Source organism: Eucyclogobius newberryi, unplaced genomic scaffold, assembly GCF_026437365.1.
Source record: "Eucyclogobius newberryi isolate DKJ021-1_F unplaced genomic scaffold, fEucNew1.0.hap1 SCAF_5, whole genome shotgun sequence".
NCBI lineage: Eukaryota > Metazoa > Chordata > Actinopteri > Gobiiformes > Gobiidae > Eucyclogobius > Eucyclogobius newberryi.
Window position 1 is genome coordinate 35,791,564 of NW_027316167.1, and position 22,699 is coordinate 35,814,262.

Below are 22,699 nucleotides of genomic sequence, written 5' to 3' on the forward strand. Positions count from 1 at the left end.
CGTGCGTTTGTTTATTAGCGTGACGGATCGCATCGCATCTCTCGTCTCCCGTAGATTTCCGTCTTCTTCTGAACCAGCTCGAACTGTCCAGAACATTGTTCTATCCCCGCCTATTAATTCATAATTCATTTTTTATCTTTATAGTGTAGACCTAGTGTAGGGCTCTACCCTAAAATACAGTTCCCTATAAACTATGGACTTACATTTTATTTTAAGTGAGTGAGTGAGCGCACGTAAAAATATCATGTTTATGTTGGTTTTCTCAGGTATAAATCCCCCTGTTGGTTCCGACACCACTTCAGACACCACAACATCTACTGTAGCGCTCCCTGAATTCCAACACTTTACCTCCAGAGTCACAGAACCTGCCCTGGACTTCCAGACCACATCCAGCGCTCCGTACGCCATCACAGCATTGTTTTGGTTCACAAATGTCATGTCGACCACCGACCAAACGACATCAGTGCCAACTGAACCTGCAGAAATCACCACGAAAATGACCACAGTTATCGCCACACCCAGTGAATTTGTTTCCAAACCAACTAAATTAACCACAACAACAACAACGGAAATTGCAGGGACACCATTAAAATACACAGGAACGAGTGAAATAGCAAGTTTGACAACACCTGAACCATCGCAACCAACCAAGTCTACGAGCAAACCATCAAAGATTACCACTAAACCATTGAAAACGGCAACGAAACCAGGCGCCGTCAGCACAAAACCCACAAAATCTCCAACAAAACCAACAAAGTCTACCACAACTTCAACTGTGTCCGGCATAGAGGCTCTCAAACCCACAATATCTGATATGGAAGTTACAAAAACAACCGGAGAACCAGTCGAAGTGACAACAAAATCGGTCGAAACTAGCATGCAGCCTAGCGCAACGACAAAGGATGTTAGCGGAATTAGCACAAAACAAGTCGAACAAACCACAAAGGCTACGCAATTAACTACTAAACCAATTACTACAGGTGCTATTGAGCTAACCACTACATCTGCTACTACAAAAGTTAGCGATATTACTACGAAACCAGACAAAATTACAACATTGAAAGTTAGCGATATTAGCACAAAACCAGACAAAATTACAACAATGAAAGTTAGCAATACTAGCACAAAACCAGACAAAGTCACAACATTGAAAGTTAGTGATAGTAGCACAAAACCAGACAAAGTCACAACATTGAAAGTTAGTGATAGTAGCATAAAACCAGACAAAGTTACAACAATGAAAGTTAGCGATAGTAGCACGATACCAGACAAAGTTACAACAATAAAAGTTAGCGATATCGGTACGAAATCAGACAAAATTACAACAATAAAAGCAAGCGATATTAGCTCAAAACCAGACAAAATTACAACAATAAAAGCTAGAGATATTAGCCCAAAACCAGACAAAACTACAACAATAAAAGTTAACGATATTAGCACGAAAGCTAGCACTTTTAAATCTACAGCTAGCACTACAGTTAGTACTACTTTTACTTCTCCAGTTATTACTACAACTATTACAACTACTACTACTTTTACTGAAGCTGGAAAAACAACCGTTCCTGCTAAAGTTACTACAAAAGAACTCGAAACTATTAAGATTTTGACCAAACCGGTTGTACAAAGTATGCAAACAACGACCATGCCATTGCCGATTCGTCCGACAACGCAGACTACGACGCAGGCTTCTACTTTAGTACCCAAAAAAACTACTACTACAACACCACCTACCTCTACTACCACCACAGGTACTGCAAAAACTACTTTGATGATTTCTCCACCAAGAACTGCCCATATTGTACATACAACTACTATAAAAGCTCCTGTCGAAATTGAGAAACTTACAACTACAAGCAAAACGACTCAGCAACCATTGATTCCTGACATTGCATTTACTCATTCATCTGCTACTACGTCGTCGACTACTACTATTTCTAGTACTGCAAGTCCAATAGAAATTCTAACAAATAAATATTCTACCTCTGAGCCATCTTCAGACTGGAAAACAACAACCAGTAAAGTTCCGAAACAGGAAGAAATATCAACAAATTCCCCAGAAACAACAAGAGAAAGCAGACATACGTCGTCACAAGTTTTAGCTATTACTACTACTACTACGACCCCGACTTTTACTACCGCAAAGACACCGCGGTCAACTACTGCGCCAAAAACTTACAAAGTTACGACAAAATTGGAAGAAGTCAAGACGACTAGAGTGCAAGTTCCAGTGCAAACGATGAAGCCGGAAATACTTACGACTACGCAAAGAGGAGAACGTACTTCAAAAATGTCAACTTTGTCTGTAACTACTGCAACTGCTGCAACTACTACTGCTGCTACTACTACTGCTGCTGCTACTACTTCTCCGACTACCACTCCTTTAGCAGCTCAGACATCAGATCCATGGCATTTTCCTCGCATTACAACTATTCAAGACTCTCCACCGACGAAAGCTACTACAACTTCTACTACTACTACTATTGCTACTTCAATTAAACCTTCAACTACTACAATCAAAGTACAGACTCGTCCCGTAACTTCGCAACCAGATTCTTCTCACAAAACGACACTGGAAACTACTCTCCGGCCGAAGACTGAGACATCAGAAAAGCCAACGGCATCAGAGCGTCCGGTCACAGGCAGAGTCGAGGTGAGAGCTTACAGAAATATATTGACAAAATGAATATCACTACAATATTTGGTTTCATCACAATCCAAAAGAATGAGCTAAAATGTGCCGGTAAATGTCTTGGATGAGGTTCAAGCATTTATAATTATACCACTGTCTTTGTTACAAAACAAAATTATTTTTTTATAGTCGGCTAGTCACGTGACGTCGCAGCTCTACCGCCTTGAAACATGTTGTAGATAATATGTGCCTAATACTTTTTCCTTTTAAAATGCCTGGACAAGACTATGTTGCAAAAAAATTCTGGTATATTTCAAAGACTTATAATAAGATTCTGTCCGAAGTTTTTGGCAACACGACTAAAAAAGGATAAAAGAACTTACAAACCAATACAAATAATCACATGGATCTACACTTTAGGGTTAGCAGTTTTATGCAGAATAAGGAGATTTTCTCATTGCAGCCTTTGCCTTTTGCTAATTGCGTCCATTCAAACTTCAATTTAGATTCGATTGCGATGAATCTTGCAGCCCTCAATCATAATCAATGTTTCCCTCTGTTTTTAGCTGAAAAGAAGCTTGTAATTTGATGTATTTTGACAGCCCACAATATTAGTCTGAAACATTCGATGAGATAATCACAATATTCTGGTATTGTTAAGTCTCTTTTGAGAAGAGAGGTCTATAGCAACTTGAGTTTTTACTACCCATTCATACCTTTCAAAACTGAGAAATTAGCCATAGCAATTGACAATTAAAACAAAATATTCTGTTTTATGAAGGGGGAAACGTCCTCAAAATGTTGCACGAAGCAGAAATACATGAATAAATTTTAATCTCTGCTTTCATCAACAGGATTCACAAACTACCACCTCAACTACCACTACAGCTTCTATTACTACAGATTCTACTACTACTGCTTCTACTACTATTGCTACTGCTTCTACTCCTACAGCTTCTACTACTACTGCTTCTACTACTATTGCTACTGCTTCTACTCCTACAGCTTCTACTACTACTGCTTCTACTACTATTGCTACTGCTTCTACTCCTACAGCTTCTACTACTACTGCTTCTACTACTATTGCTACTGCTTCTACTCCTACAGCTTCTACTACTACTGCTTCTACTACTATTGCTACTGCTTCTACTCCTACAGCTTCTACTACTACTGCTTCTACTACTATTGCTACTGCTTCTACTCCTACAGCTTCTACTACTACTGCTTCTACTACTATTGCTACTGCTTCTACTCCTACAGCTTCTACTACTACTGCTTCTACTACTATTGCTACTGCTTCTACTCCTACAGCTTCTACTACTACTGCTTCTACTACTATTGCTACTGCTTCTACTCCTACAGCTTCTACTACTACTGCTTCTACTACTATTGCTACTGCTTCTACTCCTACAGCTTCTACTACTACTTCTACTACTATTGCTACTGCTTCTACTCCTACAGCTTCTACTACTACTGCTTCTTCTACTACATCTTCCACTACTACTGCTTCTACGACATCTCCTCATCCTCCTTCTCCAGCTCCAGTCACTTCCTCCACATCAGCTCCAAAAGACTCCACTACTCCAGAGAAAGTCACAACTCGTCTGATCCCAACGGCGAAACCCACTCGTCCTCCTCTCGACAAACTCCAAACTACTACTGTCAAAACCACGCCGAGAGCCCCCGTCACTGCAAGAGTCACTGACACCGACACCGTTCCACCAACTACTGCGACAATCACCACAACTACAAAACCTTCCAGACCAATTATGACTTCTACGGCTTCTGCCGCTACTATTAAAGAGGATTTGACGGCAGAAACCCAACCCACGAGTCAAACTAAAGCGACGACATCCGAACAAATACTCCAAACTACGTCCAGAACGATGGCTAAAACATCAACGGTTAAAGTCGATGAAAAAACGACAACCAAAAGAGCTGAAATTGTGCCGTCTTCGCAAGCGCCAACACCGCCAGCGAAATGGAGCGTTGGTGAATCAACAACGCCTGCTCCGACAACGATGCTGACGGGCAAAACGTCGTCGCTGACGGGCAAAACGACGACGCTGACGGGCAAAACGACGACGCTGACGGGCAAAACGACGACGCTGACGGGCAAAACGACGACGCTGACGGGCAAAACGACGACGCTGACGGGCGAAAGGCTGACGGGCAAAATGACGACGCTGACGGGCAAAGCGACGACGAAAGAGGTGGATGAAGACGAAGAAGGAGTGAAGAGGACAACAGAAGCAAGCTTGGCCAAAGCGACGCCGTCCTTAGTTTTAGACACAACAAAAAGCCCAGAGAGGACGACGACAGTGAGCCCTCAAACGGCCCGCGCGTGTACGGTGAGTGAATTTGTGACTATAAATAGGTGGAGATGTTTAACTAAAAGTACTGATATTTTGTTTGAATAATAAAAACTAAACAAATAAAAAGAACAAGTTGAGATTAGAATTCCAGAGGCTCAAACCAGAGAAAAAACAAATTTAACAGACTAAATTAGCATGACAGTTAGAAAAAAAAAACATGTAAACACAAAAACATAAAACAGAACATGACCAGAGAGAGAGAGGTTTTTTTTTTACATTTAAATAGAACTAAGGCACTCAAACTCCAAAACAAACTGGTCTAAAGTCGGTAAAATGTGTCTAATTTATAGTAGCCTGATGTTTTCATCGACTAAAACTAAAAAGAATTATGCAACTTGACTGCTAAAAATAATTTGACCTACACTTTTTTATGACAAAATCATACATATTGAATGATAAAATGGGCTTTGACTATTGTTTACAGTAGCAGTTGTGGAATTACCTCTACTTATGTCAAACCAGGAAGTAACATAAAACGTCACCATAATTGCCAGAATTTTAGAAAAACTGGGAAAATGTTAAATGAAATCTTAAATATTATCATGTTCTTTTTTTTTTTTACTGAAAAGTGTGTCTAATGTGTCACATGGACTTTATGTGATTGTGAATGTTCTTTTCATGCTTTTTTTAGCAGAAATGTTCCTTTTCCGTAGCGTGTCTGGCGTCTGTCCAGGCGCAATAGTTAAATCATCCTCATTCCACACATTGTCCGTCGGAGTTGTGTTTAAGTTTGTCCTGGTGGTTGTTTGTCTCCCGCAGCCGCCATACGCAGAGATCGTCGACGAATGCACCAAACTCATCTGCGTGAACCGCCAGCTCGTCCTGTTCAACAAATCCCAGAGCTGCCCGTTCACCTCCGACCCGCCGAACTGTGGCCTTCTGGGATTCGCGGTACTGGTGAACGGCGACAAGTGCTGCCCCCAGTGGGACTGTCCATGTACGACACACATGTTCATTCACTCATCTGGAGTCTCAATTATAAAACTTTACATGAAATTCTAACTGAAAATATTTTTCAAACTTGCTAACTTCTGGTTTCATTTAGCTCAGATCACCTTCTGACTCATTTCTGAAAGCTTTAAAGAGTTTCTGAACCATTTTTGACTCATTTCCATGTCAAGTTTTGTTTTTATAGAACACAAACTTGATGTGGCAACTCACGTACATGACATGTTTGCACTTATGCATGCTTTATAAATTAGACTATTTGACTCGTATTGTAATTTCCTCCACTAACAGCATGAAAAGAAATCCTCTTATTCTACTTAAAATGCTTCTTTTCTCTGAGCGTGTCTAAAATAAACCGTGGCCTGTTCATCTCTTTCTTGAGCGTGACTGAAAAAAAAACTGGCGTGTCTGTCTTTCCCTCAGGTCGCTGCTCGTTGTTCCCTGACCTCAGCGTCGTCACGTTTGATGGAAACAGCGCGGCCGTGTTCAAAGCCGCCTCGTATGTTGTCGCCGAGCTCCAGAACGAGACGCTCTCCGTGTCCGTGCAGGAGTGTCCCGCCGACTCCAGCTCTCCGGTCAGCGCCAGAACGAAGACGTTTTGTGTCCGTTTTAGTTTGACTCTGAAGCTTTAACACCTCCTCGTCTTTTCTTTCCCAGAAGCTGCTGTGGAACTTCACCCACTTGTGCCTCGTGGCTCTGAACATCACGCACAAGTCCAACCACGTTGTCGTCAACAGACTCCAGCGGCGGGTGAGAACTGACACTCTCTGAGAACCAAGCTTAAGTCTGTTGAGTTATCTGTACTTTACTTTTTAAGTGGAAAGTAATGGGGGGGATGATGACGTGTGCTTGCCCTTATGACGCGGTCTTGCCCCACCGCCCGTCAGTTTGGAGATTCAAGGAAAGGAGATAGTCTGTAATATAGCTAAACACTGCGGGAATCAATAAAAAACACTCTGGGTACATATATGAAGCACAAATAGCAATGTAAGAAGGTTAAAAGCTCTGAAAAGTCGATTTTGCATGTTATGGGACCTTTAATGTCCCCTACATGTCGAATGACTCATTGAACTAAAATGCAGTTAAGATAAATATATTATTACTGTTGAATAAATGTCTAGAGAGTCAAAAAAGTTGTTTCTTTGTGTAAACGTTTGTTTATGTTTCTCAGTTGTTTGTGAACTCTCGTTACGCCAAGCCTCGGTTTAAGAAGTTTGGGTTTGAGATCTACGACACGGGGAACATGTACTTGATCCGGACTCCAGTCGGACTCAGGCTGCAGTGGTTTCACTCGACCGGGATGATGGTGGTCGACACCGCAGCGCACTACAACAGACTGACCACCAGGGGGCTCTGCGGTGAGTTTCAGGGTTATTGTGACAACAACTGACGTTTGGGGAATTAAGTTAATTTCATCTGCGAGTTTGAGACTTTTGTTGTTTTGTTTAGGATTCTGTGACGGCGACCCGAGTAACGACCTGACTCTGTCCAACGGCTCGTCTGTGTCCGACAGCGAGGTGTTCGTCGAGAGCTGGACCGTCTCCAACACCTCGAGCTCCTTCAGCTTCAGCCAACGCCGTCGAGACAAGAACTGCTCCACCAGCGACTGCTCCGAGTGTCTGAGCCTCCTCCAGAGACAGGACTTCAGCCTCTGCCACAGATATGTGCGTTTTAGGAGGGTTTTCAGGGTTTAGGAGTGTTTAGGGGGGTTTAGATTGTTTTGGGGGGTTAAGGGGGGTTTAGGAGTGTTAAGGGGGGTTTAGGAGTGTTAAGGGGGGTTTAGAAGTGTTAAGGGGGAGTGTTAAGGGGGGTTTAGGAGTGTTAAGGGGGGTTTAGGAGGGTTAAGGGGGGTTTAGGAGGGTTAAGGGGGGTTTAGGAGGGTTAAGGGGGGTTTAGGAGGGTTTAGGGGGTTAGGAGGGTTTAGGAGGGTCTGAGCATGCTCCAGAGCCAGGACTTCAGCTTCTGCCACAGATATGCGTGTTTAGGAGTGTTTAGGGGGGGTTAGGAGGGTTTAGGAGTGTTTAGGCTGGTTTAGGGGGGTTTAGGAATGTTTTAGGGAGGTTTAGGAGAGTCCAGGAGGGTTTAGGAGGGTTTAGGAGGGTTGGAAAAAGTTAGATTAGGTTTAGAAGAATCTTGTCTGGTCTAGGTGCATCTGAAGGAGCTGTTTTGGATTAGGAATCTGAACAAGCTTATGTTCAAGGGTCAGACCAGGTTTAGGAAGGAATATAAACGCTAGACACTAGAAATGGTTGCAAAGTAGGAATAAGAGATTAAACAGACTAGTTAGAGAAGATGCAAAGTTTAATTTACTAGTTTTGACCAGTCGACTGTAGGAAATAATCAAAGTGTTCTCTGGACTATTCAGACTCTAAAACAGACACAAAAATACCCTTCATAACAAAGACAGTGGCATTATTGACTCAAAATGTAAAATAAACCAAAAACAATATTTGGCAATATTCTCTCTTGAAGCCTTATGTCACCATATTTACACTTTTAATTGTATTAGAAATAATAATTTCAATGATGAACATGAAAAAACCCACCAAAGAGCTAAAAATCTGCTTTATTATGATGAGACCCTACCTGTTACAAGTGCAAAGAAAAAAGTAACTCAAACTGTGTTAGCATCTTTAGACTCTCAGTGTTGTTTTGTGATAACGCGGTTCTCTGTCCCAGGTTCCTCCGAGTACTTTCTGTGAGTTATGGGTTCGAGACGCGGCGTACGTGAACAACCACTGTGTGGCGCTGTCTGCGTACGTCGCCTCCTGCCACAAGTTCAACATCTGCATCGAGTGGAGGAGGCCAGATCACTGCCGTAAGTATCCTCCATGAACTGAAGCACTGGTCCACCCGTTGTGTGTTTGAGAACATTCTGGAAGTGTAATCGGTGGGATATTAACTGAAATTAGAATGTTTGTGTATAATCTTGTGTTTGTCTGCAGCGTTCATGTGTCCTGACGGGCTCCAGTACCAGTCCTGTTTGCCCGCCTGCTCCGCCTCTTCCTGCCCAAACCAGGACTTCGACTCGGACCCGGACCAGTGCTCGGGTTTCACTGAGGGCTGCGTGTGTCCAGAGGGAACGCTGCTACACCGGCCGTACTCTGCGCTCTGCATTCGGCCCGACAAGTGTGGTGAGAGAACAGGAAGCGTCAGGGTAGAACACGTTGGCTCCTCAAGAAACAGAGATAACAGCTTTGGACAGAACCGTGTTTCAGTTTGATAGAGCTCGGTCTTATAATCTCACTGTGGTCAATAATTAGAACGCTAATATGGCAAACGCTTTAATACAGTACAGTACAATTGAGTACAGAGCCTGAAATTTTTCCTTCAGTGTATCACAATTTCTTTAACTGCATTGAGATATTTCTTGCAATATGGAATCTATAGACCCGTGATGTCCAGACGTGAGGCACAGATCACAGGGCCATAGACCAGTGGTGAATAATGTGAAAGTGCCACCACACCTTAATTCAGTCCCGGAACCTTAGGTCTGTCTCATACCAAAAGGTTATTTCAATCAAAGGTCATAATGGCAGAGGATTTGAAATTTGGGTTTGCTAACCCTAACCTCAAACATTATTTTGTACTAAAACTAATGCACTGTCAATGTCACACTTTGTGTATTTATATGTACAGTATTCTAGATGTTCAGAAGTTAGAAGTCCATTTGTTTCTCAGTCTGGCTGAAGGTTCTTTGTACTTCTAAACCCAGTGCTCTTCAGTCCTTACTTTGTCTCTTTGCTCATGTCCTTACCTTTTCGTCTCTCTGCTCGTGTCCTCACCTTCTCGTCTCTCTGCTTGTGTCCTCACCTTCTCATCTCTCTGTTCGTGCTCTCACCTTCTCGTCTCTGTTCGTGCTCTCACCTTCTCGTCTCTCTGCTTGTGTCCTCACCTTCTCGTCTCTCTGCTCGTGTCCTCACCTTCTCGTCTCTCTGTTTGTGCTCTCACCTTCTCGTCTCTCTGTTTGTGCTCTCACCTTCTCGTCTCTCTGCTCGTGTCCTCACCTTCTCGTCTCTCTGCTCGTGTCCTCACTTTCTCGTCTCTGCTCGTGTCCTCACCTTCTCGTCTCTCTGCTCATGTCCTCACCTTCTCGTGTCCTCACTTCTCGTCTCTCTGCTCGTGTCCCAGCATGCACAGATAGCGCGGGCCTCCCTCGCTCTCACGGCGAGGTGTGGAAAGCCTCTCATGACGCCTGCTGCATGTACCGCTGTGAGAACGACACCATTGTCCCTGTGGAGTTCAACTGCTCCAGCGCGGAGCCGCGGTGCCACCGGCAGGGTGAGGTTGTGATCAGCCTGGCCCACCAGAACAGCTGCTGCCCTCACAAACTCTGCGGTTAGTCGCCTTTGTCGCTTTCTTCAGTTATAACATGTTCACAGTTGATTTGACTTGGCTATAATAGAGATGTTGATGTTTTCTTCAGTATGTAACCAAAGCTTGTGTGAGCTGCCGCCTCCTCAGTGTAACTACGGGGAGAAGCTGGTGTCGTACTACAGGCAGGACTCCTGCTGCCCTCAGTACTCCTGCGGTGAGTCTCATTTCTCTTTAAGGATACTGCCCCGCTGCTACACGTGCGTTTGTTTATTAGCACGACGGAACGCATCGCATCTCTCGTCTCCGCAGATTTCCGTCTCTTCTGAGCCAGCTCGAACACAGTCTTTCTCTGTCGTTCCTCGGCCATTTTATACTGTACACTGAAGGAACTCGCTGCTCGCTTCGCTAAACACACACTGGCATATCAACCACGCATGCGCAACCAGGGAAACGTGCTGCTATGCTGGGAACGAGCCTGTAGGTGTGCAGTAGGACGCAGGGAATGATTGACATGTGGGAGAACTACCCGGCTGTCCACGCCATGAGAAAATAAGACTCAGATTTGGCGCCAAAAATCTTCTATTATTCCTTTAAATTTGACAGAAACCCTGTTTTCACTTGAAAGCCTCCATGTTTGTTTTTGGATACCTGTGGAGTGGACGTTTGACTGCAGAGAAAAAGGCAGTAAAAAAGAAATGGATGATGGGAACTGAGCCGACTGTGAAGGACTGGACTGAGACAACTGTGGACATAAACTAAGTGGGAAAAATTATTGGACAAATCTAAAAAACACTAGGACAGGTGACTTTTTAAAATGAATATATGTATTTATTCATTTTTATAAACACAGAATACAACACAAAACGACCAAAGAGTGAAAACCAAAATAAGAACACAAGGAGACTACTAAACAACTAAACATAAATACAAAAACAATTCCAGCACAGTTGAATTCAAATAAAGTCCCATTTGGTACAAATTAATGTCATTTTTTCCATTTGTCTGATGTCTGTTCCTATGTCAGTCCAGTCCGTGATTGTTGGTGATTTTTTGTGTCAGATTTCTTTGTTGAAAGTACATTCCAAATGTATCCATTTATTGTGTCCATGGCATGAGATTTCAGACTTTTTATTATTTCTCATTTCCTTTTGATTTGACTCATCAATCTTTGTTCTTGTTCTGTTTGTTCCTTTAGTTTTATTTATATCTAAACATCAAAATAAAAAACACACAAAAATAAAGCCTCCATGTTTGTTTCACAGTTCATACCTTTCTTCTTTGACGGATATTTTGTGTTTTTTTAAAAGTGTGTGGTCTTGTAAATGTGCAATACTGACCAGCCTGCGTCCAGTAGACATCCATTAAACACGTCCAATGAAACGTCCTTGTGTTTGCAGAGTGCGACCCGGAGCTGTGCGAGTCCACGGTCCCGTCGTGCCGTGAGGATCAGATGCTGATTTCCACCCGAGCTGACGAGAGCTGCTGCCTCGCTCACTTCTGCTGTCAGTACACGCCCACAGCCGCCACACATTTTAAAAATCCCCCCACATGACATGCGCTTCTCGTCCCTACAGTGTGTGCGTCGTGCTCTGAAGCGCCCCCTCTCTGTCAGGAAGGAGAAGTGCTCACTGTGGACTTCAACACAACGGACCGCTGCTGCCCACTTTACCTGTGTGGTCAGTCACATCCGACCTATGACATGCAGCTCGTTCTAACTTTGTTCTTCGTTAAAAACTGTTTGTCTTTGTTTGTTTATGAGCTCCTCTTCTCTGTTCCTTTGCTGAGCCTCACATAAACACTCACTTTACAATGTCTGAGCGTTTCTGACTCAAATCACCTTCATTACAACTGTGTGCATACGTTAGCTTTTGTGCATTCTCTGTGGTTATTCCCTCTGCTGCCAGTAGATGGAGCGACAACACAAATCCTGATGAGGAAATGCCTGACTGATTATGATTATTATTATATGATTATTTTCTCAGTCTAAACATGTTCTAGTTCTAAAACTTGAGATGCCAAAGCATAGGAACAAGAGAGAGTTTAAAGAGCCACAGGTTGCACTACACATTTTACTAAAACACAATTAAGATTATTATATTATAGATTTAGCTAAAAAACTTGACAGATTTGATCAGTGTTTTTTATACAGCTCAGGCTCAGATACTTTGTTACAGCTGAAGCTTTTATAGTGACCAGACTTTGGACAAACCTTATTTTTGAGATTCGTTTCATCCACATTTACTTTGAATATAAAGTATTTTTCTGACAAATGTCTGTAAAAAAATATACATTTTGAACAGAAATCTGAGCAGAGCTGAATAAAGTCTGATTTAAGTTGTAAAGTGGCTAAGTGTGACAATAATAAACTAAAACCATCACGTAAGCTCTTTCGTAGATCAAACTCGAAATAGTCACTACATTTAAACTGACACAGAACACACAATAAACACGTTTTAAAGAGTTTAACAAGTTTTAATTAAGGATGTCCCAAATGTCATGACATTTCCGGTTTGGCAATTTTGTAGTTTTATCATTTTGCTTCCTGGTTGTGAATGATGACATCACACTAGCAACCATGTTCTACACAGGGCCAAAACTCCTGTGATGTAAAATAAAAACATATGAGAACAGAATTATTTTGTATTATTTTGCACCAAACTTTACCCTATACTCCCATATACAACACATTTTTCAACTTTTCTTCTCTTGATTTTTGCAAAACCATCAGTTACATTTGCACAATGTTTTATCCACCAAATAAAATCTGAAATGATGAAACTGAGGTCCCATTTGTGCTCTTCAGCGTGTGAGATGCACCGCTGTCCTGAGATCAGCTGCTCCGTCGGGATGTGGCCCGTCTCCACCTCGGTCCCGGAACGCTGCTGCCCGACACAAACATGTGGTAAAAAACAACAACAACAACCGAACAATCACAGCAACAAAGAAGAGGGCAAATTAAACTTCTTGTACTCTTGTGCTCATAGAATGTGCCTGTGAGAAGATCTCCTCTCCAAAGTGTGGTCTGGTGAGGCTTTTATGATGAAGTAACAGATGGTACCAGAAGGAGGCGCTAATTTTCACTTGTGTTTGTGTTCAGGGAGAGACGACGCAGCTGGACCGAGCCTTCATGTCCGACCCTCAAAACCAGTGCCGCTGTAAACGATACAAATGTGGTGAGTGAAACTTCTGCACCTCAAATCTGATCCTTCTCTCATTTATGCACCTTTCAGATTATTGACTTGATTTTCAGATTAATTGTTCCAAAGACTAATTTAAATACCGTATTTTCCGGACTGTAAGTTGCACCTGCCAAAAAATGCATATTAGAGAAGAAAAAAAACATATAAGTTGCACTGGAGTATGAAAATAACAAATAATATCACATATAAGTCACTCCGGAGTATAAGTATATGAGTATAAATATAAGTATAAGTCGCACCCCGGCCAAAGCTATGAAAAAAGGTGAGATTTATAGTCCGGAAAATGCAGTATACAACCGTTTCAAAAATGGACTGTATGGCCTCATGTTTGTCTCTGGTTCTAAACTTCTCTCTGTTCTTTATGTTCTATGATCTAAATGTGCTTTTTGATGTGTCACATTCATCGTGTTAGAAGCTGAAGCACTAAAGGCTGGCACCTGCTGCAAAGGCAGAAAGAAGCCTTTTTTAAAATATATACAGTTTCAACCCAATTCGGCTAGTGAAAGCTGAAATCTTTAATTTGCCTGTGGTGAAGTTTAGGCAGTGGCTTGATTTTCTGCCAGTTACAGGATGACAGACCGCCTTCAGAATGTTCTGTTTGAAAATCACTGATGTCAATGATAATGTAACACCAAAAACAGATCTGATTATTGTAGTTCTCTGTTGTAAAATGGACCCACTGTGAATGGACCGTTAATGGACTGAAACGCTGCACATGTTGTTGTTGTTGTTGTTACAATATATAACAAAAACTGTTAGTACTGAACACTCGCAATACTGACCTAACCTAATACTGATGTGCAATTCTGTCATATGTGCAATTGCTGTTGGAATTCATGTGCAATCTATGTGCTGTCGTGACACATATTCATGTGCAATTACTGTCGTGATCACACGCAATGGTATTTATGTATTTATTTATTCATTTATTTGTCTATGGGAGTTTTTATTTATTTATAGGAGATCTTCTACTGAAAGTGTTTTTCAGACTTCCTATAAGTGATCTGTTCTTCTGTATCTACCTCTGTATCTACCTGCGTTGCACCAATGAAATTTCCCCATGTGGGACAATAAAGGAATATCTTATCTTATCTTATTCGGTTCACATTGTTAATATGATGTCATTGTGTCTCCTCTCTCTCCTCTTTCGTTATAACTCTCTCTTATAATTTCTCCTTCTCTCTCCTCTCACCCTCGCTCTTCTCTCTTTCCTCTCCCTCCCTCCCTCCCTCTCCCCCTCCTCTCAATCCCCTCCCTCTCTCTCCTCTCTCTTCTTCCTCTCTCTCTCCTCCCCAGTGGTGGAGCCGGGCTGTGTCTTCCTTGACCGTGGCCTCCTCTTGCTCCCCGGTCAGACTCTGGTGGAACGCAGTGACCTCGGCGTGTGTTTCAGTCGTCAATGCAGTCGCTCCATCAACTCCAGCACCGGCCTCAACATCATGAGGACCACCACCCATAACTGCTCAACCTCCTGCCTCCCGGTCTGTCTTTAAACATAAATATGAACCACTTAAGTGTCCTCCACCCACATCTGCTCCACCTCCTGTGGTTCATTTCGCCTGCAGAGTCCCTTCATAACCCTGTGTTCTGTTTGTGTTCCTCAGAATCAGATTTATGTTCCTCCCAAAGACCAGTCGACCTGCTGCGGCTTCTGCAAAAACATCTCCTGTTCCTACGAGCATGAGAACAGCACCATCGCCTACTACAAGGTATAAGAACTAGAACATCAATTCTAGGTTATGGCGGCGCTTTGAGCTTACGCTCTCTCACCGCTGCTCCAAAACTCTGCCTTAAAATCATCGTTTGACCCACCTAATCCTAAAGAGGAAGAACAAAAGATGAGTATACAAGGAAGAAACAGATGTGGTAACACTACGGGACCAAAGCAAACAAAGCTGACGATCCATGGTCCCAATGGAAAACAAGCTAACGCATCTAAGGCTACCCCAAATAAATTGTCTGTTTGCTGTAACCCGACGCAACATTTTTCAAGTGGGTCGCTCGGTAAGTAAATTCTTATTTTTTTTACTTTGAAGGCAAAAAAAAAGATCAAAATTTTGCCATTTTTTGACTCGGAGTGACCGCCAGGGGTCAGGCTTCAGCAGTCAATGACGGAAAACGTCTCGATAAACCCGATCGGGAGACTAAATCTCCCAATTTTAAGATATTTCAATCGACCTTTTGTACGCCGCTATCCTTTATTTTGGTAGCGAAGGCGAGAGGGGGACACGGGCGCCACCATGTTTGTTGTGATGCTGCTGCTGGGCGTGTTTCCCTCCTACAATGTAAAGCGCAAGTCAAATTTAAATGAAGCCACACCATGCAGAACGGCATGAGCGGTGGCCAGTCCAGTGGCGCTGACCAAATCAGCAAGTAAAAGACAATATAGGTTCCTTCCTTCATGGTCTGTTTAATACAGAAGCTTTTGGAGGACTGAAAATGAGGACGCATAATGCGTTGCGCAATGCGTTATTTGTCCCTTGGGATGAAAGATAGGTTTACCAGAGCTATAACATTATTCTACACGGCGCTTTAGGAAAGATCGGTCGGTGAGTCGGCGAAATATTAGAAAAATAAAAGAATTTGGCGTTTTTTTTTAACAAAATGCAGATTTTTTTTTTCAGTCGGCTAGTTTTATACCGGGTCGGTCGGGTTACGGCAAACAGACATATTATTTTGCTCAGCCTAGTATGGCTAACATGGCTCGCAAATCTGAGGCGGAAGACCACTGTTCTTTCCGCCAGCCCAGATGGACATTCTTGCACTTCTTTGTGTTGAAGTTTAGTCTATAATAAACTACAAGAGGCAAGGATTGTTCTCAAGGCTCTTTATATTTGCTGCATACAGGGAAAACAGTCAGAACAATAGCTTGTTGTATTGTCTTGCTCCTGAGTCCGTCCTCCCACAGTTTCATTGTGGTTTAAATAGCTGTTGCTTCGGTCTGATGTAATGGCATGATGTCAGCTTTAAGACTGTTTGTACCAGTTGACAGATAATGAGGAAGTACACAGTAAAAATATCGTGTCCCATATGATAAATATGACACAGAGATATAAACAAGATAAATGCATGACAATAGCTTGGCCAACATTCAAATTTGCATCGGAAGGGATAGAGAATATGACGAATCACCAGTTATTGCTCATGATGTCCAAAATAAAATGCAAAAGGAAGGGTGATATGGTGTCTCTTAGAGCCGAGGTAAATGCTGCCATGGGTCTTATCTGCTGCAGTATTTGCTGCAGTATCTGCTGCAGTATCTGCTGCAGTAGCCACTGAGCTGAAGGCAGCGGGAGTCCGCGGAGCATGCATGGAGGAAGTCAAGCAGCGGTTTTCAGATAATACAGACGATCTGCAGACAGTAAGGGCCGAGATGGAGGCGCTGCGGGCCAGGGTGACAACGCTGGAGTCGGAATACAATATATGAAAAATATGATCCTGGATTTGGAGTCCAGATCACGTCGTCCTAACCTGAGGCTTGTGGGCTTAGAAGAAGGAGAAGAAGGAAAGGATACAGAAAGCTTTTTGGAGAAGATTATTCCTGAGCTTTTTGATGTCTCAAGAGTTGAAGTCCCCCCAATCACAATCAAAAGAGCACATCGCCTGGGCAAACCAAGACCAGCTTCTGATAAACCGTGAGGCCTGTATGGTTTCTTAAAGGTGTTGTTGGAGGTGGTTGGTAGCAGGAGAAGAACTCGCTTGACACAAGCTCCTGGATTTTCAAAGATGTTAATGTTAGTTAACCAGCTTCTAGCCACCGCCAACATACTAACTGGATTACTCTCATCTACTGCTACGTTCCATCTCCTCCTTGGACTATCACTCCCGCGCCTCCAGGCCACCGCTCCACCAACTTCTCGCCTACTCACCTACACCGCTGCTGACCTTCACCTCCTCAACCATAACCACCGTCTCCCAGCTGCTGCTGCCTCTGCAGCTAGCTCAGCTGGGATCCTTCGCCGGCCCCGCTACATCCACCGGGGCTCTGGTCTCTCCCATAACCAACACTCCAACGACGGCTCACCTATCCCCTCACTCTGGACTAGTTTTCGCCCCCCCCCCCGTCACCCCCACCTGCCGCACTGCCAACCTCAGCAACCTCCGTCCCCCCACCCCTGCGCCCCCATCCATCTCCGCGCCCCCATCCATCTCCCTTGCACTGCTGAACTGCCGCTCCCTCTCCAACAAATCATCTGTTATATCTGAACTGCTACTGGACAATAACATTGATCTGCTTCTCCTCTGTGAAACATGGCAACAGCCCCTGGACTTCTATGCTCTCAACCAAGCCACTCCCTCCAACTACACTTACACTGCCAAACCCCGCCTCTCCGGGCGTGGGGGAGCTCTTATCTTATCTTGCTGTTATTCATAAAAAATCTACATCCATCACTGAACTGAACCTCAACCTTCCATCCATCTCATCATTTGAATACCTCGCCTTCTCCCTCCCCAACTCTATCACCGCTATCCTGATCTATCGTCCCCCAAAGCCCCACCCCTCTTTCCTCACTGAATTGTCTGAACTCCTCACCATCGCATCCTCTCTCTCTGCCCGCCTCCTACTCACTGGTGACTTCAACATCCACATTGACTGCCCCAACGCCCCACTGACATCCGACTTCCTCTCTCTCCTGGACTGCTTCCATCTCACCCAACACATTGACTTCCCCACCCATACCAAAGGCCACACTCTGGACTTAGTCTGTTCCTCTCTCCTACCCATATCTAAGCCCCACCCCCTCCCCTTCGCACTCTCTGATCATCTCTGCATCCTTTTCTCCGCCCCCCTACCCTCGCCCCACAACCCCAAAAAACGCACCATCACCTACCGCAATATCAAGTCAGTCAACCCCCTCACGCTCTCCCAGCTCATATCCTCTGCTTTCCCCCCTGACTCCCCCCCCTCTTCCCCCGACGACTATGCTGTCATGCTCAACACCACCCTCTCCGACTCCCTTGACTCCATAGCCCCCTGGAAAACCTCTTCTGTCTCATACATCAACCCCGCCCCCTGGTACACCCCTGAACTCCGCACCATGAAGCAGACTGGCCGCCAACTCGAACGACTCCTCAAAAGAACCCGCCTCACCGTCCACGCCGAAGCTTTCAAATTACACATCTCCTCCTACCGTGACGCTCTCCAAGCCGCTAAATCTTCCCACCTCTCCACCCTCATCAACAGCTCCCACCGGAGCCCTCGCACCCTGTTCTCCACCGTCAACAAGCTGCTCCAGCCACCGGACATCACTCCACCCTCCTCCCCTGACCTCTGCAACTCTTTCCTCCTTGCCTTCAATGACAAAATTTCCAAAATCAACAGCTCCATGACTGCCGTCTCCATTAACTCCATCACCACCCCCACCCCTGCCCCTCTCCCTGACCACCCACCCTTCCCTCCCCTCACCACCTTCTCCTCTGTTAACTCCTCTCATATCATAGACCTCATCACCGCTTCCAAAACCACCACCTGCTCTCTCGACCCCCTCCCAACGACCAAGGCTTGCCTCCCTGCTCTCATCCCCCATCTCACCACCCTCTTCAACCAGTCTTTATCCCTCGGCCATGTTCCTTCCATCTACAAACTGGCCTCCATCACCCCCATCCTCAAAAAACCCACCCTAGACTCCGCCAACCTCTCCAACTACCGCCCCATCTCCAACCTGCCGTTCCTCTCAAAAACGCTGGAACGCATCGTCGCCGCCCAACTTCACACCCACCTCCAGTCAAACAACCTTTATGAACCCCTCCAATCTGGCTTCCGCCCACTTCACAGCACTGAAACAGCCCTGGTCAAAGTACTCAACGATCTCCTCACCTCTGCAGACTCCGGGGCCCTCAACATCCTGTTACTACTAGACCTCAGCGCAGCCTTTGACACTATAAACCATTCCATCCTCCTACAAAGGCTGCGCCAACTGGGTGTTGAGGGCTCTGCACTTGACTGGCTCACATCCTACCTCACCAACAGGCAAGAGTTCATTTCCCTCTCCGGTCACTCATCCACCCTCTCCCCAGTAACGCAGGGGTCCCCCAGGGCTCAGTCCTCGGCCCCCTCCTCTTCATCTGCTACATCTTCCCCCTTAGTCACATCCTCCGCCAACTCAACCTGGACTTTCACTGCTACGCTGACGACACCCAGATATACCTCACCACCAAATCCACCCAAAACCCTCCCCTCAGCCACATCGAAACCTGCATCTCAACAATAAAATCATGGCTCACTCTCAACTTCCTCAAACTGAACAGTGACAAAACAGAGCTCCTCCTCATTGGCACCAAATCCACTCTCAATAAAACTGGTCCCTTTTCACTCAGCATCGACACCTCGACCATCACCCCCTCTACCCTGGTACGCAATCTCGGTGTCATCATGGACCCCACCCTCTCCTTCACTCCCCATGTCAGCCACATCGTCAAGACCTCATACTTCCACCTCCGCCGCATCGCCAAAATCCGACACTGCCTCACCCTCCCCGCTGCTGAATCCCTCATCCATGCCTTCATCTCCTCCCGCCTTGACTACTGCAACTCCCTCCTCACTGGCATCTCCTCCCATTCCCTCCATAGACTCCAAATGGTCCAAAACTCCGCTGCCCGCCTCCTCACCCACACCCGGTCCCGTGATCACATCACTCCCGTTCTCCGCTCTCTCCATTGGCTCCCCATCAAGCAGCGCATCAACTTTAAAATACTCCTCCTCACCTTCAAAGCTCTTCACCACCTTGCCCCCCCCTACCTGTCTGACCTCCTCATCCCCCACCGCCCCTCCCGAGCTCTCCGATCCTCCTCCTCTCTCACCCTGACTGCACCAACATCCCGACTCAAAACTTTTGGCGACAGAGCATTCTCCCGAACAGCACCCCAACTCTGGAACTCCCTCCCCCAACCTGTCCGCCACTCTCCCTCACTCACAACATTCAAATCCCGCCTAAAAACATACCTCTTCACCCAAGCCTATGACCTCCCCTACCCCTAGCCTCCTCTACCCCATTGCCTACTCTTCTACCCCCTGTTACATCCCCATCTTTTTCTCTCTACTTCTTCTGTCTTGTTCATTTTATCTGTATATTAATGTGTATTGTACGTGTTGTCCCCCCCTGTCTGTTAATACCCCCCCCTTTTTATATATGTTCAGCGTCTTTGGGTCACTGAAAAGCGCTATATAAATAAAAGTTATTATTATTATTATTATTCACAGAAACAGCATCAATTCACAGACAAGCCGACATTGCCTGGGAGCTCCTCTACAGCCCGATATGGAGTCACCCAGATCCTACTTTCCCACCAGCTTATATAGTTAGTCCCTGCCTCCTCACAAAAGGCAGATCCCCATTTGCCTCTTAGTGCTTCCCAGCACCTCAAGTCCCCGTAAAACAGTAAACCATAAACCAGCAAACAGGGTACCACCTGTTTCCCTGACCCCTTGCTGTTTTAAGTTAAGAAACAAAAGTTGTGTCCCCTTCAGACACCTCACCTGATAAAGAAGTTTCTTAACAATCGTGTGTCTTGAAGGCTGCAAGGGTTAAAGGAGACCTCCAATACAAAGTCAAATTCTTTGCTCCTGATATTCCATACGAGGTTCGTCAACAACAACAAAGGTTCAACCATATCTATGAGGAGCTCAGGAAGAGAAAACTGAGCCATGGGTTCTCTTTCCCTGCGACTCTTCTGATGAAGGTAAAAAAAAAAAAGTGCTCAGAACACCAGGAGAGGTGCTCCTAAGGAAGATGCAAAACAAAGAGTACGAGAGATAGAGCCACCAATGTGAGTTCAGGTTGTGGTCACATGGTGATACATTTCTGTTGATTTGAAGAGACTGATGACAATATTTATTTGTTTTTAACATCAGACTTTATGCTTCATGTTGGCTGTCTGCTTTTGTACATAAACGCTCTGACTAAATACATCCCCTCATCATTGTGCCAAATGTGGGAGATTGGATTTGTGGGAAATTGGAAAATACTTGTGGAGTGCAGCAGGGGTGTGGTGTGTGTGGTGCGTATTTTGGAAACTTAAAAAACAACAAGCTGAAAGAACAATTTTAAAAATACGGGACAGGCTAAATTATGTAATCTTAACTAAACAAGACCAAATTTACAACAAGTACGAGTATAAGGACCAACCCCCCCAAAAAAGCGGGGCACTACGAGAATAAAGTCATTAATTAATGAGAATAATGTCATTAATTTACCAGAAGATTGTCATTAATGAATGTGATTATTCTTGTTAATTAATGACAATAATCTAATCAATTAATGAAAGTAATCTCATAATTTAAAGAGAATAAAGGCCTGGGTCCGTTTCACTTTCAGCATCACGGCCAGAACCCAAATGGCGGTTGAGGTTGTGGAATGAGTTGTATGGATGATGGCGTGTGCCAAACTTTATTCTCATAGAACACAAAACAGCTGTTTGCAGTCTGCGCTTCCACTCAGCTCCTTTGTCTAACGCCTGGATTGTTGAATTGATATGTTTTACGCGCACGCCATCGTCCATACAACTTATTCCACCTCTTACAGCCAAGTGACACAAACACAGCCTGTCCAGGTGTAGTCTTTCCGTGGACTCATGTCATGAATTTAAAGCATGTGTTAGTGTCTTTTCTCTTGTGATTATGCATGTTTTCTGTGTTTTTTTTTTCCTTTGCCTTCAGCCTGGACGCTCGTGGACATCAAATTGTGTGAAGTACGACTGCGCAGACACTGAGTCCGGCTCCACTCTGATCTCGCTTCCCATCAGTTGCCCGCCCTTTAACGACTTTGAGTGCCTCCAGGTAAAAGCTACGGGTGTGCGCCAAACGGGACAAACACGCCACCTTGTGAGTGTGTGTGTGTGAGTGTGTGTGTGTGTGTGTGTGTGTGTGTGTGTGTGTGTGTGTGTGTGTGTGTGTGTGTGTGTGTGCGTGCGTGCGTGCGTGCGTGCGTGCGTGCGTGGGTGGCTGCGTGTGTGGGTGGGTGGGGGTGGGTGTTTGTGAAAACAAAAATATCGCAAAATACCAAAAGGAATAAACTATTTAATCAATAATATACAATAAATACTAAATACAACAATTTTAATAAAAGTCACGATTATTCAGATAAATCATTGCAGATCTACTTTCCATCTGTTCCCAGAATCTCAGTTATTCATCTTCTGTTGAGTAAATTACAGCCAAAATATGTTTTACTTTATTCTATTTCTGCGCTAAAGCCAAGCAGATGTAGAATAAGAAGCTTTGTACACAAATTGGC

General features: G+C 44.5%; 1 protein-coding gene across 1 annotated transcript in view; it reads left to right on the plus strand.

Moving 5' to 3' along the window:
• The window catches only part of otog (otogelin), an 82,325-nt gene that overhangs the window by 53,974 nt on the left and 5,652 nt on the right, over positions 1–22,699 (plus strand). Inside the window, exons 33-51 of the mRNA XM_072464651.1 lie at positions 267–2,417; positions 4,175–4,980; positions 5,764–5,941; positions 6,376–6,527; positions 6,613–6,702; positions 7,124–7,310; positions 7,402–7,616; positions 8,632–8,770; positions 8,898–9,086; positions 10,084–10,290; positions 10,379–10,483; positions 11,667–11,771; positions 11,844–11,945; positions 13,073–13,171; positions 13,254–13,294; positions 13,367–13,442; positions 14,766–14,947; positions 15,071–15,175; positions 22,123–22,242. Coding sequence (XP_072320752.1) covers positions 267–2,417; positions 4,175–4,980; positions 5,764–5,941; positions 6,376–6,527; positions 6,613–6,702; positions 7,124–7,310; positions 7,402–7,616; positions 8,632–8,770; positions 8,898–9,086; positions 10,084–10,290; positions 10,379–10,483; positions 11,667–11,771; positions 11,844–11,945; positions 13,073–13,171; positions 13,254–13,294; positions 13,367–13,442; positions 14,766–14,947; positions 15,071–15,175; positions 22,123–22,242 — 5,249 coding nt within the window. The remainder of the gene's footprint in view (positions 1–266; positions 2,418–4,174; positions 4,981–5,763; positions 5,942–6,375; positions 6,528–6,612; positions 6,703–7,123; positions 7,311–7,401; positions 7,617–8,631; positions 8,771–8,897; positions 9,087–10,083; positions 10,291–10,378; positions 10,484–11,666; positions 11,772–11,843; positions 11,946–13,072; positions 13,172–13,253; positions 13,295–13,366; positions 13,443–14,765; positions 14,948–15,070; positions 15,176–22,122; positions 22,243–22,699) is intronic.